The 20,233-nt window shown below is 43.5% G+C and overlaps 1 protein-coding gene across 5 annotated transcripts in view; it reads right to left on the reverse strand.

Moving 5' to 3' along the window:
* The window catches only part of LOC110508741 (tenascin R (restrictin, janusin)), a 164,621-nt gene that overhangs the window by 48,016 nt on the left and 96,372 nt on the right, over positions 1 to 20,233 (reverse strand). For 3 of the 5 annotated variants that reach the window (XM_021589507.3, XM_021589505.3, XM_090226107.1), the window contains 7 exons: positions 19,367 to 19,970; positions 18,577 to 19,053; positions 12,921 to 13,184; positions 11,707 to 11,822; positions 5,114 to 5,264; positions 2,576 to 2,845; positions 631 to 834 (listed from right to left, as the gene is read on the reverse strand). In XM_021589507.3, coding sequence (XP_021445182.3) covers positions 631 to 834; positions 2,576 to 2,845; positions 5,114 to 5,264; positions 11,707 to 11,822; positions 12,921 to 13,184; positions 18,577 to 19,053; positions 19,367 to 19,883 — 1,999 coding nt within the window. In that variant the 5' untranslated portion in view covers positions 19,884 to 19,970. The remainder of the gene's footprint in view (positions 1 to 630; positions 835 to 2,575; positions 2,846 to 5,113; positions 5,265 to 11,706; positions 11,823 to 12,920; positions 13,185 to 18,576; positions 19,054 to 19,366; positions 19,971 to 20,233) is intronic. The other 2 variants (XM_090226108.1, XM_021589506.3) reach the window with 1 other exon arrangement.

A 20,233-nucleotide genomic window follows, 5' to 3' on the forward strand; every position in this document is an offset into this window, starting at 1 on the left:
GAGACAAAACATAGACAATACCTCAACAACTATTGATTTTAATTTGTATATGAATAGAAAACCATAAACACAAGCTGGTTATGTGAATGAATATCTCCATACAATACCCCGGCAGACAATACAGTATGATGATATTAAAGAGGAAAAATGAGCAGGCAGATGGAGCCTTTCAGAACTGCCTATTAAAAACTGCATTAATAATGAAGGGCTTGCAACAAACCATGTCTATCTACATGTTTTCTTAAAAATTCTGCTAACCTTTTTCCAAAAGCATAATTAATCAGAGTCACATTCGATATTACAACAGTAAGCTTATCAGGTTACAGAAATGGAGAGAGGAGAGCATTGATTGCTGTCATCCCGCACAGACAAGGCCTTCCCTTATTCTGATGTGCCCTTTACGTAAGACAGACACCATACCGTTTCCCACATATCTGAAAACTGTTCATGTCGGCAACTTGTTAATAATCTTTAGTTAAAATGTTTTAATAAAGTGCACGACGTTTGAATCTCACTCGGTCGTTCAATAGACATCCTTATCATACTACACAATTCCACTATAGTGAATCATGAGTAAGCAACATTTTGTCCTAAAAACAGAGGTGTAACAAAAACTCAAATGATCCCCACTTGTGAGTGTGGTCTTGCTGGTGGGTCCATCGTTGAGTGGGACAATGACTTTTTCGTATTGGTCCCCTGCTAGGGTGCTGTAGACCACCTGGTACCCCTCTACCTCCGCCTCGCTGTTGTCCCACTCCAGCTCCAGGGTGGTGGAGAACTTGGACAGCACTCGCAAGTTCTTGGGCGCGTCGATCTCTGAGAGGAACACCAGAACTGACAATGTTGGGGCCACTGAGACCAATCATCAGAAGTGAGACATAGTTTCCACGTGCAGTTTCATCAGCAAGTCAGATCGTAAAAAAGGATGATATGACCATAGAAATAAAATTACTAATGACTATTTCTATGCCATTCTTTACTGTATTTGTAAGAGATGACATTGTGAAAATGTCAAGAGACAAGAGTACAGTAGGTGCTACACTACTGTTCAAAAGTTTGGGGTCACTTAGAAATGTCCTTGTTTTTGAAAGAAAAACACATTTCTTGTCCATTAAAATAACATCAAATTGATCATAAATACAATGTAGACATTGTTAATGTTGTAAATGACTATTGTAGAAGGAAACGGCTGATTTTTACATAGGTGTACAGTGGCTCATTATCAGCAACCATCACCCCTGTGTTCCAATGTCACGCTGTGTTAGCTAATCCAAGTGTATCCTTTTACATGGATAATGGCCAGAAACAAAGGACTTTCTTCTGAAACTCGTCAGTCATTTCTTGTTCTGAGAGGTGAAAGTTTTTCCATGCGAGATATTGCCAAGAAACTGAAGATCTCATACAATACTCCGTACTACTCCATTCACAGAACAGCGCAAACTGGCCCTAACCAAAGTAGAAAGAGGAGTGGGAGGCCCCGGTGCCCAACTGAGCAAGTGGACAAGTACATTAGAGTGTCTAGTTGGAGAAACAGACGCCTCACAAGTCCTCACCTAGAGCTTCAGAAAAAGGTGTGGGAAACACCAGTCTCAACGTAAACAGTGAAGAGGCGACTCTGGGATGCAAAGTTCCTCTGTCCAGTGTCTGTGTTCTTTTGCCCATCTTAATCTTTTTATTTTTATTGGCCAGTCTGAGATATGACTTTTTCTTTGCAACTCTGCCTAAAAGGTCAGCATCCCGAAGTCGCCACTTCGCTGATGACATTGAGATGGGTGTTTTGCGGGTACTATTTCATGAATCTGCCAGTTGAGGACTTGTGAGGCGTCTGTTTCTCAAACTAGACACTCTAAAATACTTGTCCTATTGATCAGTTGTGCACCGGGGCTTCCCAATCCTCTTTCTATTCTGGTTATTGCCAGTTTGCTCTGTTCTGTGAAGGGAGTAGTACACGCCATTGTACGAGATCTTCAGTTTCTTGGCAATTTCTCACATGGAATAGCCTTCATTTCTCAGAAAAAGAATAGACTGACGAGTTTCTGAAGAAAGTCCTTTGTTTCGGGTAATTTTGAGCCTTTAATCGAACCCACAAATGCTGATGCTCCAGATACTCAACTAGTCTAAAGAAGGCCAGTTGTATTGCTTCTTTAATCAGCACAACAGTTTTCAGTTGTGCTAACATAATTGCAAAAGGTTTTCTAATGATCAATTAGCCTTTTAAAATGATAAACTTGGATTAGCTAACACAACGTGCCATTGGATAACAGGAGTGATGGTTGCTGATAATGGGCCTCTGTACTATTCAGATATTCCACTTAAAATGGAATGTCAAGACTGTATTTCTGTTCAATTCAATGTTTTTTAATGGACAAAAAATGTGTTTTTCTTTCAAAAACAAGGACATTTCTAACTGACCCCAAACTTTTGAACGGTAGTGTATATTCGATGGATGTGTCTATAGTGATGGCTGTGTCTACAGTGCTGTATGTATTCACAAGAAAACATCTTATTCCATCAAATACAATAATGTGGAAGCAGGTGCTTGTACAGTACGGTCCTATTGTTGTACGGTCCTCACCGGTGCTGAATTCTGTGGAGATTGTTCCACTCTCATTGCCCTTGCGAACACCACTGATGGACACCTCATAGCGCGAGCCTGGCCTCAGCATCTGCAGGGAGTACTGGCTGAGGGTGGGCTGCAGGCGAAAAGTAGTCTTGGGTCTGTCCCCTCCTACCAGGCCATAACGCAGCACTATCTGGTCCATCTTGGCCTTGGGATTGGTCCACTCCACGAAGGCTACCGAGTCAGAGACATCACGCACTATCAGCTGTGTCGGCCCATCAATCACTGTAGGGGACAGGAGAGGTAAATCTACATGACAAGGTTCATGATCTAATGTGATTCCAAAATCACACCCTATTCCCTATGTAGTGTGCTACTTTTAACCCAGACACAGGGTTCTATATAAGGGATAGGGTGCCATTTAAGCATCTATACAGTTCACACTAATACTGCAAGAGGCACGTCCACCATGACTATTGTTGTACCAAGTAGCACCAGAATGAATTTAAACCATTGCTTTGCACATTTAGAAACATAAGCTTCAATAAAAAATAAGTTATACAAGCAAGAGCAGTGTGTGAGTTTCTCTTTTCTTTGAAATTATCGCTGTTCCCATGATGCACCTGCAACAAGATACATGTACAGTATATCAGATGTTCGCCTGAGTGCCTTTTTGAAATTTGAATCACATTTAGAGAAGTAAAATGGAGGTGTTGGCAGTGTCACGCCATGATCTGTTTCACCTGTTCCTGTGATTGTCTCCACCACCTACATGAGTGGCTTATTTTCCCCAGTGTATTTATCCCTGTGTTTCCTGTCTTTCTGTGCCAGTTCATCTTGTATGTTAGTCAAGTCAACCAGCGTGTTTTCCCGTGTGTCTTTCCTGCGTGTTTTTCCTTTTGCCATTCTCTTTTTGATAGTCTTCCCGGTTTTGACCCGGTTTTGACCCCTACCTGACTAAGGACTACTTTTCCGCCTGCCTGATCATCCTGCCTGCCTTGACCTTGATTATGCCTGCCCTTTGGTACCTTTTGGACTCTGAACTGGTTTTGACCCTTTTGCTTGTCGAAGACCATTCTCTTGCCTTACCCTATTGGATTAATAAATATTGTAAGACTCCAACCATCTGCCTCCTGTGTCTGCATCTGGGTCTCGCCTTGTGTCATGATAGGCAGGGAATGCAGTTTAGTAATTGCTGACCATGTAAAACAAATCAAGAGACGTGGGGCATTACTAAAATAACTACAAAAATAAACCCAATAATCAAATATTTTCCATGGCAATTGTGTGGATTGTTAAATAATTTGATTACATCTGAGAAAACAAATTATGCTGTTGGTTATACAAGCATAAACAACTAAATGTTATTGGAGGTGGAGGAACATTTGCTGCAGTGTAGTTAGCTCGACTGAACAGTACACTACTTTTATAGCGTTGTCATTCTGTGAGGGACCAATGTCAAAGTGTTGCCCTCTGATTGGTCACGTTTCTCTCAGAGAGTGCTAATTGGCTGTCCTTGTAATTTACTAGTTTTTCACTGAGTCTGCAGGGAACATCTGCTGCTTCAAAAGGCCTTGTAACTAAGCTAAACCGCATCCATTTCTTCTGACCTGAAGATTAACACCTGAAACACCTACTGTAATTGACTGCTAAACTATTAATGTGATAAACCAGACAGAAAACCGTTTGCTGTGTTTTCTCGAAGATCACACTAGGGGTTTCAAGATTCTTGGCCAAGAATGAATTCCCTCATTCCCTCACCAGAAGTTTGGTATCTTTCTCTCTTTTCTTTCTTTCCTCAAAGAAGGATGGCTAAATCTTTATACCTATAAATAATTGAGTGACTTAAAATTTGTCTTTCTTTATCCAATAAGGTATCTGTGGGTGGACATGGTGAAAAATGTATGAAGGCTCATGAATTATGAATGCCTTAATTACAACCGACAGTGGGCCTGGGTTGGAAAATGAATGGTGTTTTCACTGCGGACGCGTAATTTGAATTGTTATGGAAAAGTTCAATTGAATCTAATCCCACTGTCTGGAACTGTCAGTCTGAGGAATTCCCGGGTGAAGTTTACATTAAGTGCATAATTGCTGGCAGACCAAGTCATTCGTCAAGGTGACATTTCCCATTAGTCTCAGCCGTGTGATGCATGTAGTGTATGTGAGATGTGTATGTGTGAGTCCCCCACATCTTGAGTGGTCTTTTTCTGAGCTCCACTGATTAGCCTGAAGACGGAAAGAACAGGGTAGGGAACACATCCTGTGGAGACAACAGCGGCAAAGAGACTCATTTTCAGTGACATGGGGATAATACAGAAACAAAAGCTGCAGTAGGTATATGGAAACTGTGGACCAACTGCGGGAGTTAAGTCTGAAAAATGTGGGACTTCCTAATATGGATGCCATACACAAGACACCCACAGGTCTACGCCCTCAAAAACCTACCAGCAGGGATATTTCAACAACCAAATGTTTATGGACATATTAGATACATAGAAGTTTGTGAATTATGGTTTGGTGAGATTTGAGAAATCACAGAACCATACATACATGTGGTGACGGTGGCGGATACAGGCTGGCTGCGGCCTTGGTCCCTTAGAGCTACCAGGTTGACGGTGTACTCCTCCCCTGGCCTCAGGCCTGTCTGGTGGAACGAAGTGATGGTGCTGGGTAGCTGGGCTGTCATCCCTCCATCATTGTCCTGTCAGAGAACACAAACGAGCATAACGCTTTGGCTTCACTTGGGCTCCTCTTGTCATACAGTACATAGTAGGGTTTCCAAATGGAATCCTATTCCCTATATAGTGCACTATTTATCATAGGCTCTGGTCAAAAGTAGTGCGCTATAAAAGGAACAGGGTGCAATTTGGGACACACATTCTGTCTTCACTATAATATTCATACACAGGTAAACAACCCCACCTGCTGCCCGTGCAGGAGTGATTTATGGTTCCACCTGGGCTACTCCTGGACAGACGGTAGTGCAGGGGAAGGATCTGAACAAACCTCAACCCTCACTGCTCTGACGAGCACCAAGCTATGGCATCCATAAATGTAATATTGTGACTGGCTTTATGATAAATTCAGCTTGAGTTAGTTGTTATTTTGGCAGTTGAGCTCGAGGTCTTGTTAAGAGTTCTGTGATAAATGACATTGTAAAAAGGGTGATCCACATAATATTTGATTGACAGGTTGATGATAGATTGATTGATTGATTGGTTGATTGATTGATTGATTGACTAACTGACTGACTAACTGACTCCCTGACTGGATGATTGAAAAGTGAACAATCCTGATAAGTACATTGGTATGGTATATTGTGTAAACAACTGTGAATATGTAATATTGCCAGGCCACCTTGTCTCAGATAACTGCTGTTGGTGTAGGGTGGGTGAGCCCTCATTTCTCATTGCTTTTGGCACTGTGAACTCTTGTTTGTCATTAGTCGCTGCTTTTCTGCTCACATTCATTACGATATTGTCAAGTTTCAGGGCGCTTTGGATTAAACCCTCTGACTTCTAATATGATTTCCCAAGTGTTGACGTTGAGCTTGAACCCCTCAAACCCTTATGGGGAAGGAGATAGATAGCAGACAGTCTCTTAGACAGAATCACACCAAATGATGTAGATTGAAGTGCACTGTGACCCAACTACTCCCATGCCATTTGGTATTCATAGCCTGTCACCTCCAAAAAAGCTTTCCAAGTTAATGTCCATGGCATTTATGCTTTTCATCTAAAAGCCCCAGGCTTAAAGTCTTTGAGCCCAGCCAAACTTCTATCCTTCCTAGCCGGGAACACCTAAATGAGAAAGCCAATTATGGAGAGAGGTACTGAGGATTAGAGTACCTTGTGTTTATAGAGGGAATTAAAGGGAAAGCTCTCCTAACTTTGAACCTGTAGCTATTATGGTTATGAGTTTGAAGACAGCTCCTGCTTGCTGATCCACCTAATCGTCAATAAGCCTTGGGCAATCCATCATCTAATTTGACAGAGACTTTAAGTTGAACGGTGAGAAATCAATCCCCCTCCCAAAATGTTCCACTTTTTTCAACAACCCGAGAGTCAAATTCTAGCCAAGGATGGGCATATCAAAAATGCATGTTAAATTTGGTTTGGCAATATAATTTTGGTATTAAAAAAAAAGCTTCCTGAGATAGAACTCACCTGAACTGACAAAGATAGGTTTTATTGTACAGTTTGTTGTTGTTTTTGTATTTGTTGCTCTTCAGCATACTGCCGTGTACAGAATTACGCTGCTCTTCCCAGAACATCGCCAACCATGTTCTGAATGTTTTGAAGCCAGAGTGACTGAATGTTCTCCATGGGGAAGCTGCATATGTACACTACCTTTCAAAAGTTTGGGGTCAATTAGAAATGTCCTTGTTTTTGAAAGAAAAGCACATTTTTTGTCCATTAAAATAAAGTCAAATTGATCAGAAAGACAGTGTAGACATTGTTAATGTTGTAAATGACTATTTTTTTATGGAATATCTACTGTACAGAGGCGTACAGAGGCCCATCATCAGCAACCATTGCTCTTATGTTCCAGTGGCACGTTGTGTTAGCTAATTCAAGTTTATCATTTTACAAGGCTAATTGATCATTAGAAAACCCTTTTACAATTAGGTTAGTACAGCTGAAAACTGTTGTCCTGATTAAAGAAGCAAAAAAACTGGCCTTATTTAGACTAGTTGAGTATCTGGAGCATCAGTATTTGTGGGTTTGATTACAGGTTCAAAATGGCTAGAAACAAAGACCTTTCCTCCGAAACTCATCAGTCTATTCTTGTTATGAGAAATGAAGGCTATTCCATACGAGAAATTGCCAAGAAACGGAAGATCTCGTACAACGCTGTGTACTACTCCCTTCACAGAACAGCGCAAACTGGCCCTAACCAAAGTAGAAAGAGGAGTGGGAGGCCCCGGTGCCCAACTGAGCAAGAGGACAAGTACATTAGAGTGTCTAGTTGGAGAAACAGACACCTCACAAGTCCTCACCTGCAGCTTCATAAAATAGTACCTGCAAAACACTAGTCTCAACGTCAACAGCGAAGAGGTGACTCCGGGATGCTGGCCTTTTAGGCAGAGTTGCAAAGAAAAAGCCATATCTCAGACTGGCCAATAAAAATTAAATATTACGATGGGCAAAAGAACACAGACACTGGACAGGGGAACTCTTTCTCGAAGGCCAGCATCCCGGAGTTGCCTCTCTACTGTTGACGTTGAGACTAGTGTTTTGCGGGTACTATTTAATGAAGCTGCCAGTTGAGGACTTGGGGCATCTTTTTCTCAAATTAAACACTCCAATGTACAGTCGTGGCCAAAAGTTTTGAAAATGACACAAATATTAATTTTCACAAAGTTTGTTGCTTCAGTGTCTTTGTCAGATGTTACTATGGAATACTGAAGTAAAATTATAAGCATTTCATGTGTCAAAGGCTTTTATTTACAATTACATGAAGTTGATGCAAAGAGTCAATATTTGAAGTGTTGACCCTTCTTCAAGACCTCTGCAATCCACCATGGCATGCTCTTAATTAACTTCAGGGCCACATCCTGACTGATGGCAGCCCATTCTTGCATAATCAATGCTTGGAGTTTGTCAGAATTTGTGTGTTTTTGTTTGTCCTCTGCCTCTTGAGGATTGATCACAAGTTCTCAATGGGATTAAGGTCTGGGGAGTTTCCTGGCCATGGACCCAAAATATAGATGTTTTGTTCCCCGAGCCACTTAGTTATCACTTTTGCATTATGCAAGGTGCTCCATCATGCTGGAAAAGGTATTGTTTGTGACCAAACTGTTCCTAGATGGTTGGGAGAAGTTGCTCTCAGAGGATTTGTTGGTACCATTCTTTATTCATGGCTGTGTTCTTAGGCAAAATTGTGAGTGAGCCCACTCCCTTGGCTGAGAAGCAACCCCACACATGAATGGTCTCTGGATGCTTTACTGTTGGCATGACACAGGACTGATGCTAGTGCTCACCTTGTCTTCTCCGGACAATCTTTTTTCCGGATGCCCCAAACAATCGGGAAGGGGATTCATCAGAGAAAATGACTTTACCCCAGTCCTCAGCAGTCCAATCCCTGTACCTGATGTTTTTCCTGGAGAGAAGTGGCTTCTTTGCTGCCCTTCTTGACATCAGGCCATCCTCCAAAAGACTATGCCTCACTGTGCTTGCATATGCACTCACACCTGCCTGCTGCCATTCCTGAGCAAGCTCTGTACTGGTGGTGCCCCGATCCCGCAGCTGAATCAACTTTAGGAGATGGTCCTGGCGCATGCTGGACTTTCTTGGGCGCCCTGAAGCCTTCTTCACAACAATTGAACCGCTCTCCTTGAAGTTCTTGATGATCCGATTAATGGTTGATTTAGGTGCAATCTTACTGGCAGCAACATCCTTGCCTGTGAAGCCCTTTTTGTGCAAAGCAATGATGACGGCACGTGTTTCTTTGCAGGTAACCATGGTTGACAAAGGAAGAACAATGATTCCAAGCACCACCCTCCTTTTGAAGCTTCCAGTCTGTTATTCGAACTCAATCAGCATGACAGAGTGACCTCCAGCCTTGTCCTGGTCAACACTCACACCTGTGTTAACGAGAGAATCACTGACATGATGTCAGCTTGTCCTTTTGTGGCAGGGCTGAAATGCAGTGGAAATGTTTTTGGGGGAATCAGTTCATTTGCATGGCAAAGAGGGACTTTGCAATTAATTGCACTTCATCTGATCACTCTTCATAACATTCTGGAGTATATGCAAATTGCCATCATACAAACTGAGGCAGCAGACTTTGTGAAAATGAATATTTGTGTCATTCTCAAAACTTTTGGCCACGACTGTACTTGTCCACTTGCTCAGTTGTGCACCAGGGCCTCCCATTCCTCTTTCTTTTCTGGTTAGAGCCAGTTTGAGCTGTTCTGTGAAGGGAGTAGTACACAGCGTTGTACGAGATTTTCAGCTTCTTGGCAATTTCTCGCATGGAATAGACTTCATTTCTCAGAACAAGAATAGACTGATGAGTTTCAGAAGAAAGTCCTTTGTTTCTGGCCATTTTGAGACTGTAATAGATTCCACAAATGCTGATGCTCTAGATACTCAACTAGTCTAAAGAAGGACCGTTTTATTGCATCTCTAATCAGCACAACAGTTTTCAGCTGTGCTAACATAATTGAAAAGGTTTTTCTAATGATTTTTTAGTCTTTTAAATTGATAAACTTGGATTAGCTAACAGTACGTTCCATTGGAACACAGGAGTGATGATTGCTGATAATGGGCCTCTGTACGCCTATGTAGATATTCCATTAAAAAATCTACCGTTTCCAGCTACAATAGTAATTTACAACATTAACAATGTCTACACTGTATTTCTGATTCATTTGATGTTATTTTAATGGACAAGAAATGTGCTTTTCTTTCAAAAACAAGGCCATTTCTAAGTGACCCCAAACTTTTGAACAGTAACATGTTGACTGTGTAGTCTTCTTGTTCCTGAATAATGTTTTATTTTCATAAAAACTGTAGGTGAGGTACATGTCAAAATATGTATAATGTTGTTTCATGTTATGTCAAACTTCTGTTTTGTTCAAAATATGTTAGGGGGCTGGAACCATAAATGTTATGACATGCATTATTCTAGTAGGTGAATCCAATGTGAAACATGATAACTATATTATCCTTAACTAGCAAAGTCAATCAATTCTTCTCTAATTAAAAATATCTCCCATATTTCTGAATAAAGCTTGTAACGTTAGTAGGCTACAGTAGCCTATGCTTTGAAGGGGCAGGTAGCCTACCCAGCTAGCACAGTGGATCTGGAACGATTCTGGCTGAGAGTCGAGGCACTCGGCTGAGAGTCAGACTCGGCCAACGTCCTGTGGCCCAAGTCTGGGCTGCCTTCAGCAGTATTACTTATGGCTAGGATGCGGGGACTGAGCTCGGGCCGATTCCTGTGTGAGTTATCTGTCCCAAATGTATTACCTGGGGCCGGGCCGATTAGTTCTACTATCTGGCAGATGATTAGATGGGCAGCTTTATATAATTAACATTTATTTATTTATTTTTCCATATTTTCTAATTGTTTCTGTGATCAAAAAATACAATTAACAATAAAATGAAATTATATAAGAGTCCTGTGTTGTATTTTAGTATTTTGATACTTTGTGCGAGGCATTGATAAGCATTAAAAAACATTGTGGCTGGAGCCTCCCAAGTGGCTCAGCGGTCTAAGACACTGCATTGCAATGCAGACTGCATTGCTACAGAGGCTGGTTTGAGACCCACGCCAGGGAGACCCATGAGGCGACGAGCAATTGATCCAGCGTTGTCCGAGTTACGGGAGGGTTTGTCTGGCTGGGATGTCCTTGTCCCATCCTACAGTAGCAACTCCTGTGGCAGGCCAGGCGCATGCACACTGACACAGTATTGTGTTTCCTCCGACACAAAATGTTTTTTTGTGGATGGGTATAAAATGTATAATAGTAAAGTTTAAAATGACTAAATTGGGTAATTTTGTATACATTTATAAAAATTCTGAGTGGATTCTGGTAAGATGCAGGCAAAGTTGGCTGAATTCCGGTAGACAGAAACGGCCCGATGTACTTGGGCCTATTCTGGGCAGTCATTAATTTTGATTGCTGCCGGCTGAGTCCGACACCCGATTCCGGGCCGATTCAATCATTTCCGGCCACCCGGAAGAAGGCCGCTTCTGGGCCGATTCCTCATTGCTATCTGGGTACACGCACTGGAATACATTTCTGAGTGACAGAGTGAGGACTTTGCGTTGTAGCATTTTTTGTGGGGGCAAAATGCTTGGAATGTAAAATAGCATTATTAACCAGTTCCGATGATTTGAAAATAACGGTTCTGTTCCGGAACAGTATAGATCACTTTGGTTCCTGGTTTTGATTCGTCTTTTCAGGTTTTGTTACCTGAACTGGTTCCAAACCCTGAAATATGTTTACCCAAATCCGTAGACAGAAACAGATTATTTGCATGATAGGGGATTCCAGCGATTGTAGGTACAAAGTAACAAATCATATCTGCCCTGTACTATTTACTCTGCATTCGTTCAAATGCTTTATTTACAGTATGTGGCTAAAGATGAATATTCATCCACATATGTCCTCTCTGCCTGTGAAACCTTACCTTGGGAATGAAGCTTATTTCCCAGCCATCAAAGGAGTAGTAGAAAGGTTGCCACTGCACCTCCACTGACGTCTCTGTGATGGATTTGAAGAGTAAACCGTCTGGATTTGAGAGATCTAGGAGGCAAGGAGAGATGTATTATAGGCGTCCATCTTCTGTATGCTCAATAAATCACCCTCTTTACAGAGGCAGAGACAATTCCTCTCTGGGAATAGGGGCAGGGGGAAGAATACCCCACCCACCCTGTGGTTAAACCATGTGTCTTTCATAGTGGAAGGCAGGCCAGGCAGCAGGTGCACATCCACTGCTTTTAAACAAACTGTTGAATACTGTGGTAGTTAGCATAGCCCCTATGTAAACATTTTCCTCATTGGGTAAGCTTTGATCTATAAACACATCATCATGAAAACAACATTTCCAAATACACTAGATCAGTCTTAATCAGAAGGACTAAAATAGATGTGCAAAAAACTAACTATGTAAAGCTTCACAAATATATTGTATTATAGGGAGAAAAAAAGCTTGAGCAGAATTGCATGAACATACTCAAAATGTGTGATCATATCAGAACTAGGAGTGCTGCCTGCCGATGGGAATTGTAATTTTTAGCGAAGGCCCAATCATTCCATGACAGATAATTGAATGTTTACTGTTTTAAAAAAATGCTTTCTATTCTGGGCCGGAGTGAGAGTTTTGCATATGTCTGAGAAGCATTGAATGGAAACTAAGAGACTGCAGCAATTTGCCCATCTGACATTTATACCCAGCAGGTGGCAGGAGTCTAGTTACATCCTGTAGGCAAAAATGTCTGTCCTCCTTCCAACAAGATTTCACTCAAGATGTGGCTGTGAACGTATATGGGAGTTTTTTTATTGTTGTTGTCAAAAACTTTAATTTTTTAAAAGTGAGGACCAGACCTAGGATAATGTATGATATGGTTACTTTGTTTGAAGGTGAACTTTAAGTGCATGGATATTTCACAGTATCCAGGAAAACTAAGCAGAAAATGAATACATTGTGAAGGACTTAAAGGACTAATCTGCATTTGGTACATACATTTAGATAATGTGTTATTATGTATATACAGGCCTACCCATTGATTCTTGAAGAATGCCAATTATAAATCACCAGATTGCCCCTTTAAGCAGAGGTCCACTTGGCATGATGAGGCCTGAATATAATTATAGAAAATGGCTGCCTGCTGTTGTACTCACAGGTTGACACCTGAGTGTTGGTAGGGGCACTGATGACGTTGTTGAGCACAGCGTAGACGTTGATGTTGTACTCGATGCCAGGCTCCAGGTCTGGGATACTGCAGGTGGTGGTGTTCCCAGGGATCCTGATCTCCAGCTGGACCCCACCTGGGCTGGTGGCCACGTAGGTGACCAGGTAGTCCGTCATCAACACTGACCCCTCCCACTCCAGGTCAATGGTATGCTCCGTCACTCCCCGCATGCGCAGGTTCAGAGCCGGAGCCACTGTGGGTGAGATGTAATTTGCATAGTGTGAAATCAAAACCTTGCAACCTTGCAGGAACATGCATGACATTACATCCAGCAGGTGATCTTATTCATCATTGTTCAGTCCCACTTGACCCACCTACAAAAACAACAGATTCTGATTTGCACTTGACTTCCAATTTCGTGTTGGAATAGCATCACTCAACATGCAGAGAAAACAAGACCTGTTCATTTTAACTTACAATACACCAGTGGGGCCACCACCACAACTAAGCTTGCATATGAGTGTGGATTCGTGGAAGGCTTTGATGTTCTTGTGGGCAACGGAGACAGAGCCAGGCCATAAACCTGAGAGGGTTTGAGTGTAGAATGCAAATGAAGCCCTGCATCAACAAGAGTGGATAAGTTTATAGCTCAATCAGAGAGAGTGAGTAACAGATCTTGTCCTGAAGGCAGCTAGTGGTGTGGGACTTTACTCTGTAGATTGGGCTCAGTGGTAGTGGTGGTGGTGGAGCATTAAGCCCTCCTAGGGGAGCCGTTGAGGGACTCGAGGAAGCGTTTGAGTTACTTCCACACGAACACGACAGATGGAACCGAGCCTGCCTCCTCCTCAAGACTGACCCTGGAGTGAGGAAAACTCCTGCGGCATTCACTTAGGAAGATTAATCGCATGGACCAGATTCAGTCTTAAGTAAGACACAAAAAAGTGAACCAGTGGTAAAGTGATTGATATGGGTTATAGGGAGTGAGCACTGTAACTAAGCCTTCCAACAGAATGAAGGACACCCATGAGAGAGTGCCCACGTGAAGCAGTGTCTAGATGCTTAGAACAGCGGTCCTGCTGAAGGGCTTTGGGTACATCCCAATAGGCACCCTATTCTCTTAATAGTGCTCTACTATGGACCATGGTCAAAAGAAGTGCACTATAAAGGGAATAGGGTGCCATTTAGGATGCATTATTTGAGCCAGGACAGGCCCTCCCTCCAGTGCTATGTCTGCCTCTCATTAATCAGACTTTCATTGGGATGGATGATCCATCCTGGATCAACAGAGAGAGGAGGGGAGTGAACCACTGCACCGCTGCACTGCTGCACTGCGTTACACTGGGGTCATGAGGGTGAGAATGCTGGCATGATGAGGCCAAGGCCCCACAGCACAGCTGAGGACCACATCACATCACTGTTTTTTGTTTCCATCCACTTAACTTGTTATTGCTCACAGGATACAGCCTTCGCTGCTTGACTGATCTTCTGTTTACGGGGCAGCGGTTGGCCCAATATTGTACATTAGGACAAAACACAATTAGTAGAAGGGGTGAACTCCCTCAACTCATCTCATATTGTTGCATTGGGTTTAGACTGATAATGTGAGTACTTATAGAAGCGTGATTGGAGTTTAATCTTTAGGGACTGTTTATCAGAGATGGGATTATAAATAGGTCATAGGTCATTGTATTATGCTAACATTATGCAAGGTAATAAACAGCACTAATAAACAGCGTTGTATAAACAACAAAAATGTGGTTATCCTAAAAATGATCCATAACATTGAAGCTAATGTTGAGTTAGATATACTTTTTGGAGTGAAAGCATTAATGAGGACACAGTGATGTCATATGGCTCTGGAGGAGGGTAAGCAAAGCTACTTCTATCTCTGCTGGATTGAGCTATTGATTACACATTCATACTTTCCACCATCACTCAGTTAAGTTGAGTAATAATTCAAAAGTGTGATACAAAATGCAGATGTCATGAAGACTGAATATAAAACATTACAATCTATTGTCATTTAATGCAGCTGAGCTACTGTATGAAGTCAAGGCTTTGTCAAAAAATATGTTTAATTCAATATTGTTGGTATTCTGAATGTCAAGGTCATTGATATGTTCTCTCTGGCTGAAAGTGGCTGTCAGTCAGTGAACAACTCTGTTAACAACAGGTGACAGGATGACAGGCTCACATACAACCTCTCAAAGTGAGAACTCCTGTATTTCACTGGCACAAACTTCAAACCATTTGCATTAGGTGTATATATATTATATTTTGGGGGGGGGATAAAAACTATTTTGAAAACCTTTTAGTCACGCATAATTATTTTCCAATAGGATAATTTGCAAAAGTGGTGGAGTAATGATGAATAGCACTTTGAATGGTAAACTCATCATGTGAATGCTGCTGATTTGTTTCAATTCCATAGTCTCATTATTCTCATAGCAGGAGAAAACGGGGCCACAAAAGCATATCCTGATTTTTCTACTTTGATAATATGAAACACTTACAATGCCTGCCACCCTATGAGCCCTGAATAGGCCCTGGTAATTGAATGGCCTATTTTTGTATTCTGCAACCTCCCCCAAACGTGCCTCTGCTACTTAAATCTAATTGCAAAGAAATAAGCAATTTTGGCTTCGGCAGGTCCTGCTGAAAATGAGAGGGAGCGAGGTAGTGGATAGGTAATATGATTTGTTATTTTTTTCCTTTCCCGTGTGAGATGACAGCTGTCTACAGCAATGGGGGGGATCAGAAGCCTTACTGAGAACTAGCTGTGAACCCAAGCTAGCTTGATTCAGATATTGTCTCAGCATAGGTTAATGTGACACATCTTCCCCAGTGAATGTGACTTTTGACAAATGAATGCTGTTACACCGGCGAGCCGTCACCAATTGTATAGCTACTGTTAGAAGCACAGGGTATTTGCATGAGGTGTTTGACTCCAGGAGTCCTGTTTTTGGTCAAGCGCTGTGGATTCAACTGCTATTGCATGGAGAGCATTTCTATTATATGGAAATATTCTGTTCTTGGAAGTAATTTCCAGAAAGTAAAAGCTTACATATCCCCAAAGAACCAACAGGATCTGAGTGGCGCAGCGGTCTAAGGCACTGCATCTCAGTGCAAAAGACGTCGCTAGAGGCCCTGGCTCAAATCCAAACTGTATCACATCTGTCTGTGATTGCGAGGTCCATAGGGTGGCGTGCAATTGGCCCAGCGTCGGCAGGGTTAGGCCGTCATTGTAAATAAGAATTTGTTTGTAACTGACTTGTTAAATAAACTTTTCTTTAAAAAAAGACTGCTTACCATAACCTTTGTGAAAATTCACTATCTCTAGATATGATGGGATGCAGAGCCTTATGCCCCATTTACATTGTGACATAATATATCTTCCTGCATTCTCCGCTACTGGATTGAGAGCATAGGGTTCCACAACGCAAGACAATGTGGAGGAGAGTCTCTCGTCAGAGATTTTGGAAGATGGCAAAATATGACCTTCTTATTCAAGACAGGTTCGTCGTCGGAATGAGACCAAAGCGCAGCGTGGAAAGTGTACATCTTTCTTTATTTTTTTATGAACACCAACAAAGCAACAAAAGAATACACAAACGTAACGTTCTGCAGGCTACCTAGTAACTGTGCAAAAAACAAGATCCCACAAACTCAGGTGGAAAACAGGCTGCCTAAGTATGATTCCCAATCAGAGACAACGATAGACAGCTGCCTCTGATTGGGAACCATACCCGGCCAACAAAGAAATAGAAAACTAGAATGCCCACCCAAATCATACCCTGACCTAACCAAATAAAGAAATAAACAGGCTCTCTAAGGTCAGGGCGTGACAGTACCCCCCCCCCCCCTCCCCCCCATAGGGGCGGACTCCGGCCGCAAAACCTGACTCTATGAGGGAGGGTCCGGGTGGGCATCTAGCCTTGGTGGCGGCTCCGGTTCGGAGCATAGACCCCGCTCCGCTTGCTATTCCCTCTGCTTCCGTGGAACCGGACCGTGGATTGTCGCCGGAGGCTCCGGACCATGGATCGTTGCCGTAAGAACCGGACCGTGGATCGTCGCTGGAGACTCTGGACTGCCGACCGTCTTGGATCATCACTGGAGGCTTCGGGCCATGGATCATGACTGGAGGCTCCGGGCCATGGATCATCACTGCAGGCTTCGTGCCATGGATCATCACTGGAGGTTCCGGACCGTGGACCGTCTCAGGAGGTTCCGGACCGTGGACCGTCTCAGGAGGTTCCGGACCGTGGACCGTCTCAGGAGGTTCCGGACCGTGGACCGTCTCAGGAGGTTCCGGACCGTGGACCGTCTCAGGAGGTTCCGGACTGTGAAACGTTGTTGGAGGTTCCCGAATGTGAAATGTCGCCGGAAGCTCTGGACTGGAAACTGTCGCCGGAAGCTCTGGACTGGGTACTGTCGCCGGAAGCTCTGGACTGGGTACTGTCGCCGGAAGCTCTGGACTGGGTACTGTCGCCGGAAGCTCTGGACTGGGTACTGTCGCCGGAAGCTCTGGACTGTGGATGCGCACTGGAGGCCTGATGCGTGGGACCGGTACGTCCATTGTCGGAATGAGACCAAAGCGCAGCGTGGAAAGTGTACATCTTTCTTTATTTTTTGATGAACACCAACAAAACAACAAAAGAATACCCAAATGTAACGTTCTGCAGGCTACCTAGTAACTGTGCAAAAACAAGATCCCACAAACTCAAGTGGAAAACAGGCTGCCCAAGTAGGATTCCCAATCAGAGACAACGATAGACAGCTGCCTCTGATTGGGAACCATACCCGGCCAAAAAAGAAACAGAAAACTAGAATGCCCACCCAAATCACACCCTGACCTAACCAAATAGAGAAATAAACAGGGCGTGACAACAGGAGAAACATATTGTTTTGTTTAGTTACTTTCTCCTCAACTTGTTTCTATAACCTTCTAGCAAGGCAAGCTATCTTACAGAGCAGCTAAAAGCTAGGACAGGGCTCGCCCATCTAATTCCTTGAAAGCTACCGCCCTGTAGATTTCCACTGCAACCCCAGTTGTTACTAACCTGATTCCGCTTATCAACCAGCTAATTATTAGAATCAGGTTTGCTAGATTAGGGTTGGTGTGAAAACCAGGACGGTAGCTCTCCAGGAATGGGGTTGGAGAACCCTGAGCTAGGCTATACTGTAGCTAGTGACCTCCACCTAATAATTATACTCAAAACAAACGTCATTACCATTAAAATGAACTAAAACGGGAGGCAACAGTCATAAAGTATAATTGGCTCATCAGCCATTATTAAAATAGTACTTTATTATTTACAAGTTGCTCTTACTCTGGCCGGACTGAAGAAGACGCAGAGTTAGAAAAAATGATGTATGCGGCATCCGTCTCACAATGGAGCCTTCAACCGCAAGGGGTCATTGCGATTCCACTCCATTGAGGACCGTCACCATTCAAGTGAATGACATCCGGCGCAACGTAACCGAGTGCTTAAAGTTAATGTGAATGAGGCTTGTCTCAAATAACCAAATATCCACCCATATATATCAACTCTTGGAAACTACAACAGCAAAAAGTATGTAAGTAAATGAATACCTCTCTCAGAGGAGCTACTGTATGTTTTCCTATGGTTCCCTTTTTCTCTCACCTGCAGAGCAGTCTTCTCCAGCGAAGCCATCTTGGCAGACACAGAAGCCTTCTTTACAAATGCCCTTCTGACTACAGTTGTTGGCGCAGTAGGCCAAGGAGCAGTCTTCTCCTATGTATCCCGGGCGACACTGGCAGGTTCCGTTGGTGCACAGCCCCTGGTCAGAACAGTCATTGAGGCAGCGACCCAGTGTACAGTCCTCTCCAGTGAAGTTCTCCTCACAGATACACTCCCCATCCATGCACAGCCCTCGACCGGAGCAGTCCGCCGGGCAGCGGGGCTCTGAGCAGTTGTCCCCCCCGAAGTCACGGTCACACACACACTCACCCTCCATACACACTCCCTGTCCGGAGCAGTTGTCTGGGCAGCGCGGCTCAGAGCAGTTCTTGCCCGTCCAGCCGTCCTCACACACACAGCCACACAGGTCCATTTTGAAGCTGCCATGGCCACTGCACTGGGGAATAAAGTCCAGGTGACCTAGAGGAAGAAAGGGGGACACAAAACAACATCACTAAAGATACTGTATGGCTTTCTAATGTCAACATCATCTGTTGTAACAGTATATATATATATATATATATTTTTTTTTTACAAAATAACAGTCTAAAATAAACCTATGAACACTAGAAATCGCCAGGCTTTCATATCCTGGTGCTATCTACTCAAACCAAGACGCTCAGTAACTGAATGAAATGAAACCTGACATTCCACATTGGCCTCAAATTAGCCTATGACCAGGGTACAGTAGCTCTAATAATACTGTCAAACAGCACTATTATTCCGCACTTACCCGTGACTGAACTCTCCCCACAGCCACAGTTGCCAGAGCTGCACTGGGCTCTCAGAAGCAACACCTCTCTCTCCAGCATCTCGATGCGGATGGCCAGCTGCTGCACGATGTTGGCTGTAGGACAGGCGCAGGCCTGTTTGGGGATGTTGATGCGGTGGGTGAAGGTGACCTGGCTGTCTGCGTCCACTGTCTGCTCTGTGAACTCCGTGGCGCCCTCCCCACCCCCACTGGACACAGCCCCTCTGGTGGCCTGGCTAGGTAGAGGCACTGCTGAGTCCAGATCCACTGAGCACAGAGACTCTAGGGGCACGTTGATGTTGTACACATGGTTGAAGACCATTGGCTGCTCCTTGATGGTCTGGTTGTTAGATTGGCTGGTGGGGCCATCTGAAGGTGCCTGTCGTCTGACCCTGATGGTCCGGACCAGCTTCCCCTCCTCACCGGACGGGGATAGAGCAGCCTGGGTCCCCAGAAGGAGTAGAACCTGGCCCAGCAGCCGGCCTCGTACAGGGCTCATGGTGAACCACCACGGCGTTAGAGCCTCGTACCTAGAGATAGGGCTCTCCTGACACCACCGTGCTTACCGACAGACTTCCGATAGGATCTACAGAGAAGAGATAATAGTGAAAAACTGTGGTGGGTGGTTGAGTAGGGTGTTGGGGTTTGCCTCTGTTCCAAAAATTGAAAATAGTCTTTGATCTATTGTGAAAGAATAATTGGCTGTGGAAAAGAACTGGATGCTTATGGGATGTTCAGAACCCCTAAATATATTTCTGCACACAATACCAAATATTTGATCTTTCCCACAGGATAGGGATGTCGAAATATTGAGCACATAGAACATGTTGATACAGGGATTCAATAGAG

This window comes from Oncorhynchus mykiss, chromosome 28 (genome assembly GCF_057628025.1).
Source record: "Oncorhynchus mykiss isolate SJ-2025 chromosome 28, ASM5762802v1, whole genome shotgun sequence".
NCBI classification, from domain to species: domain Eukaryota; kingdom Metazoa; phylum Chordata; class Actinopteri; order Salmoniformes; family Salmonidae; genus Oncorhynchus; species Oncorhynchus mykiss.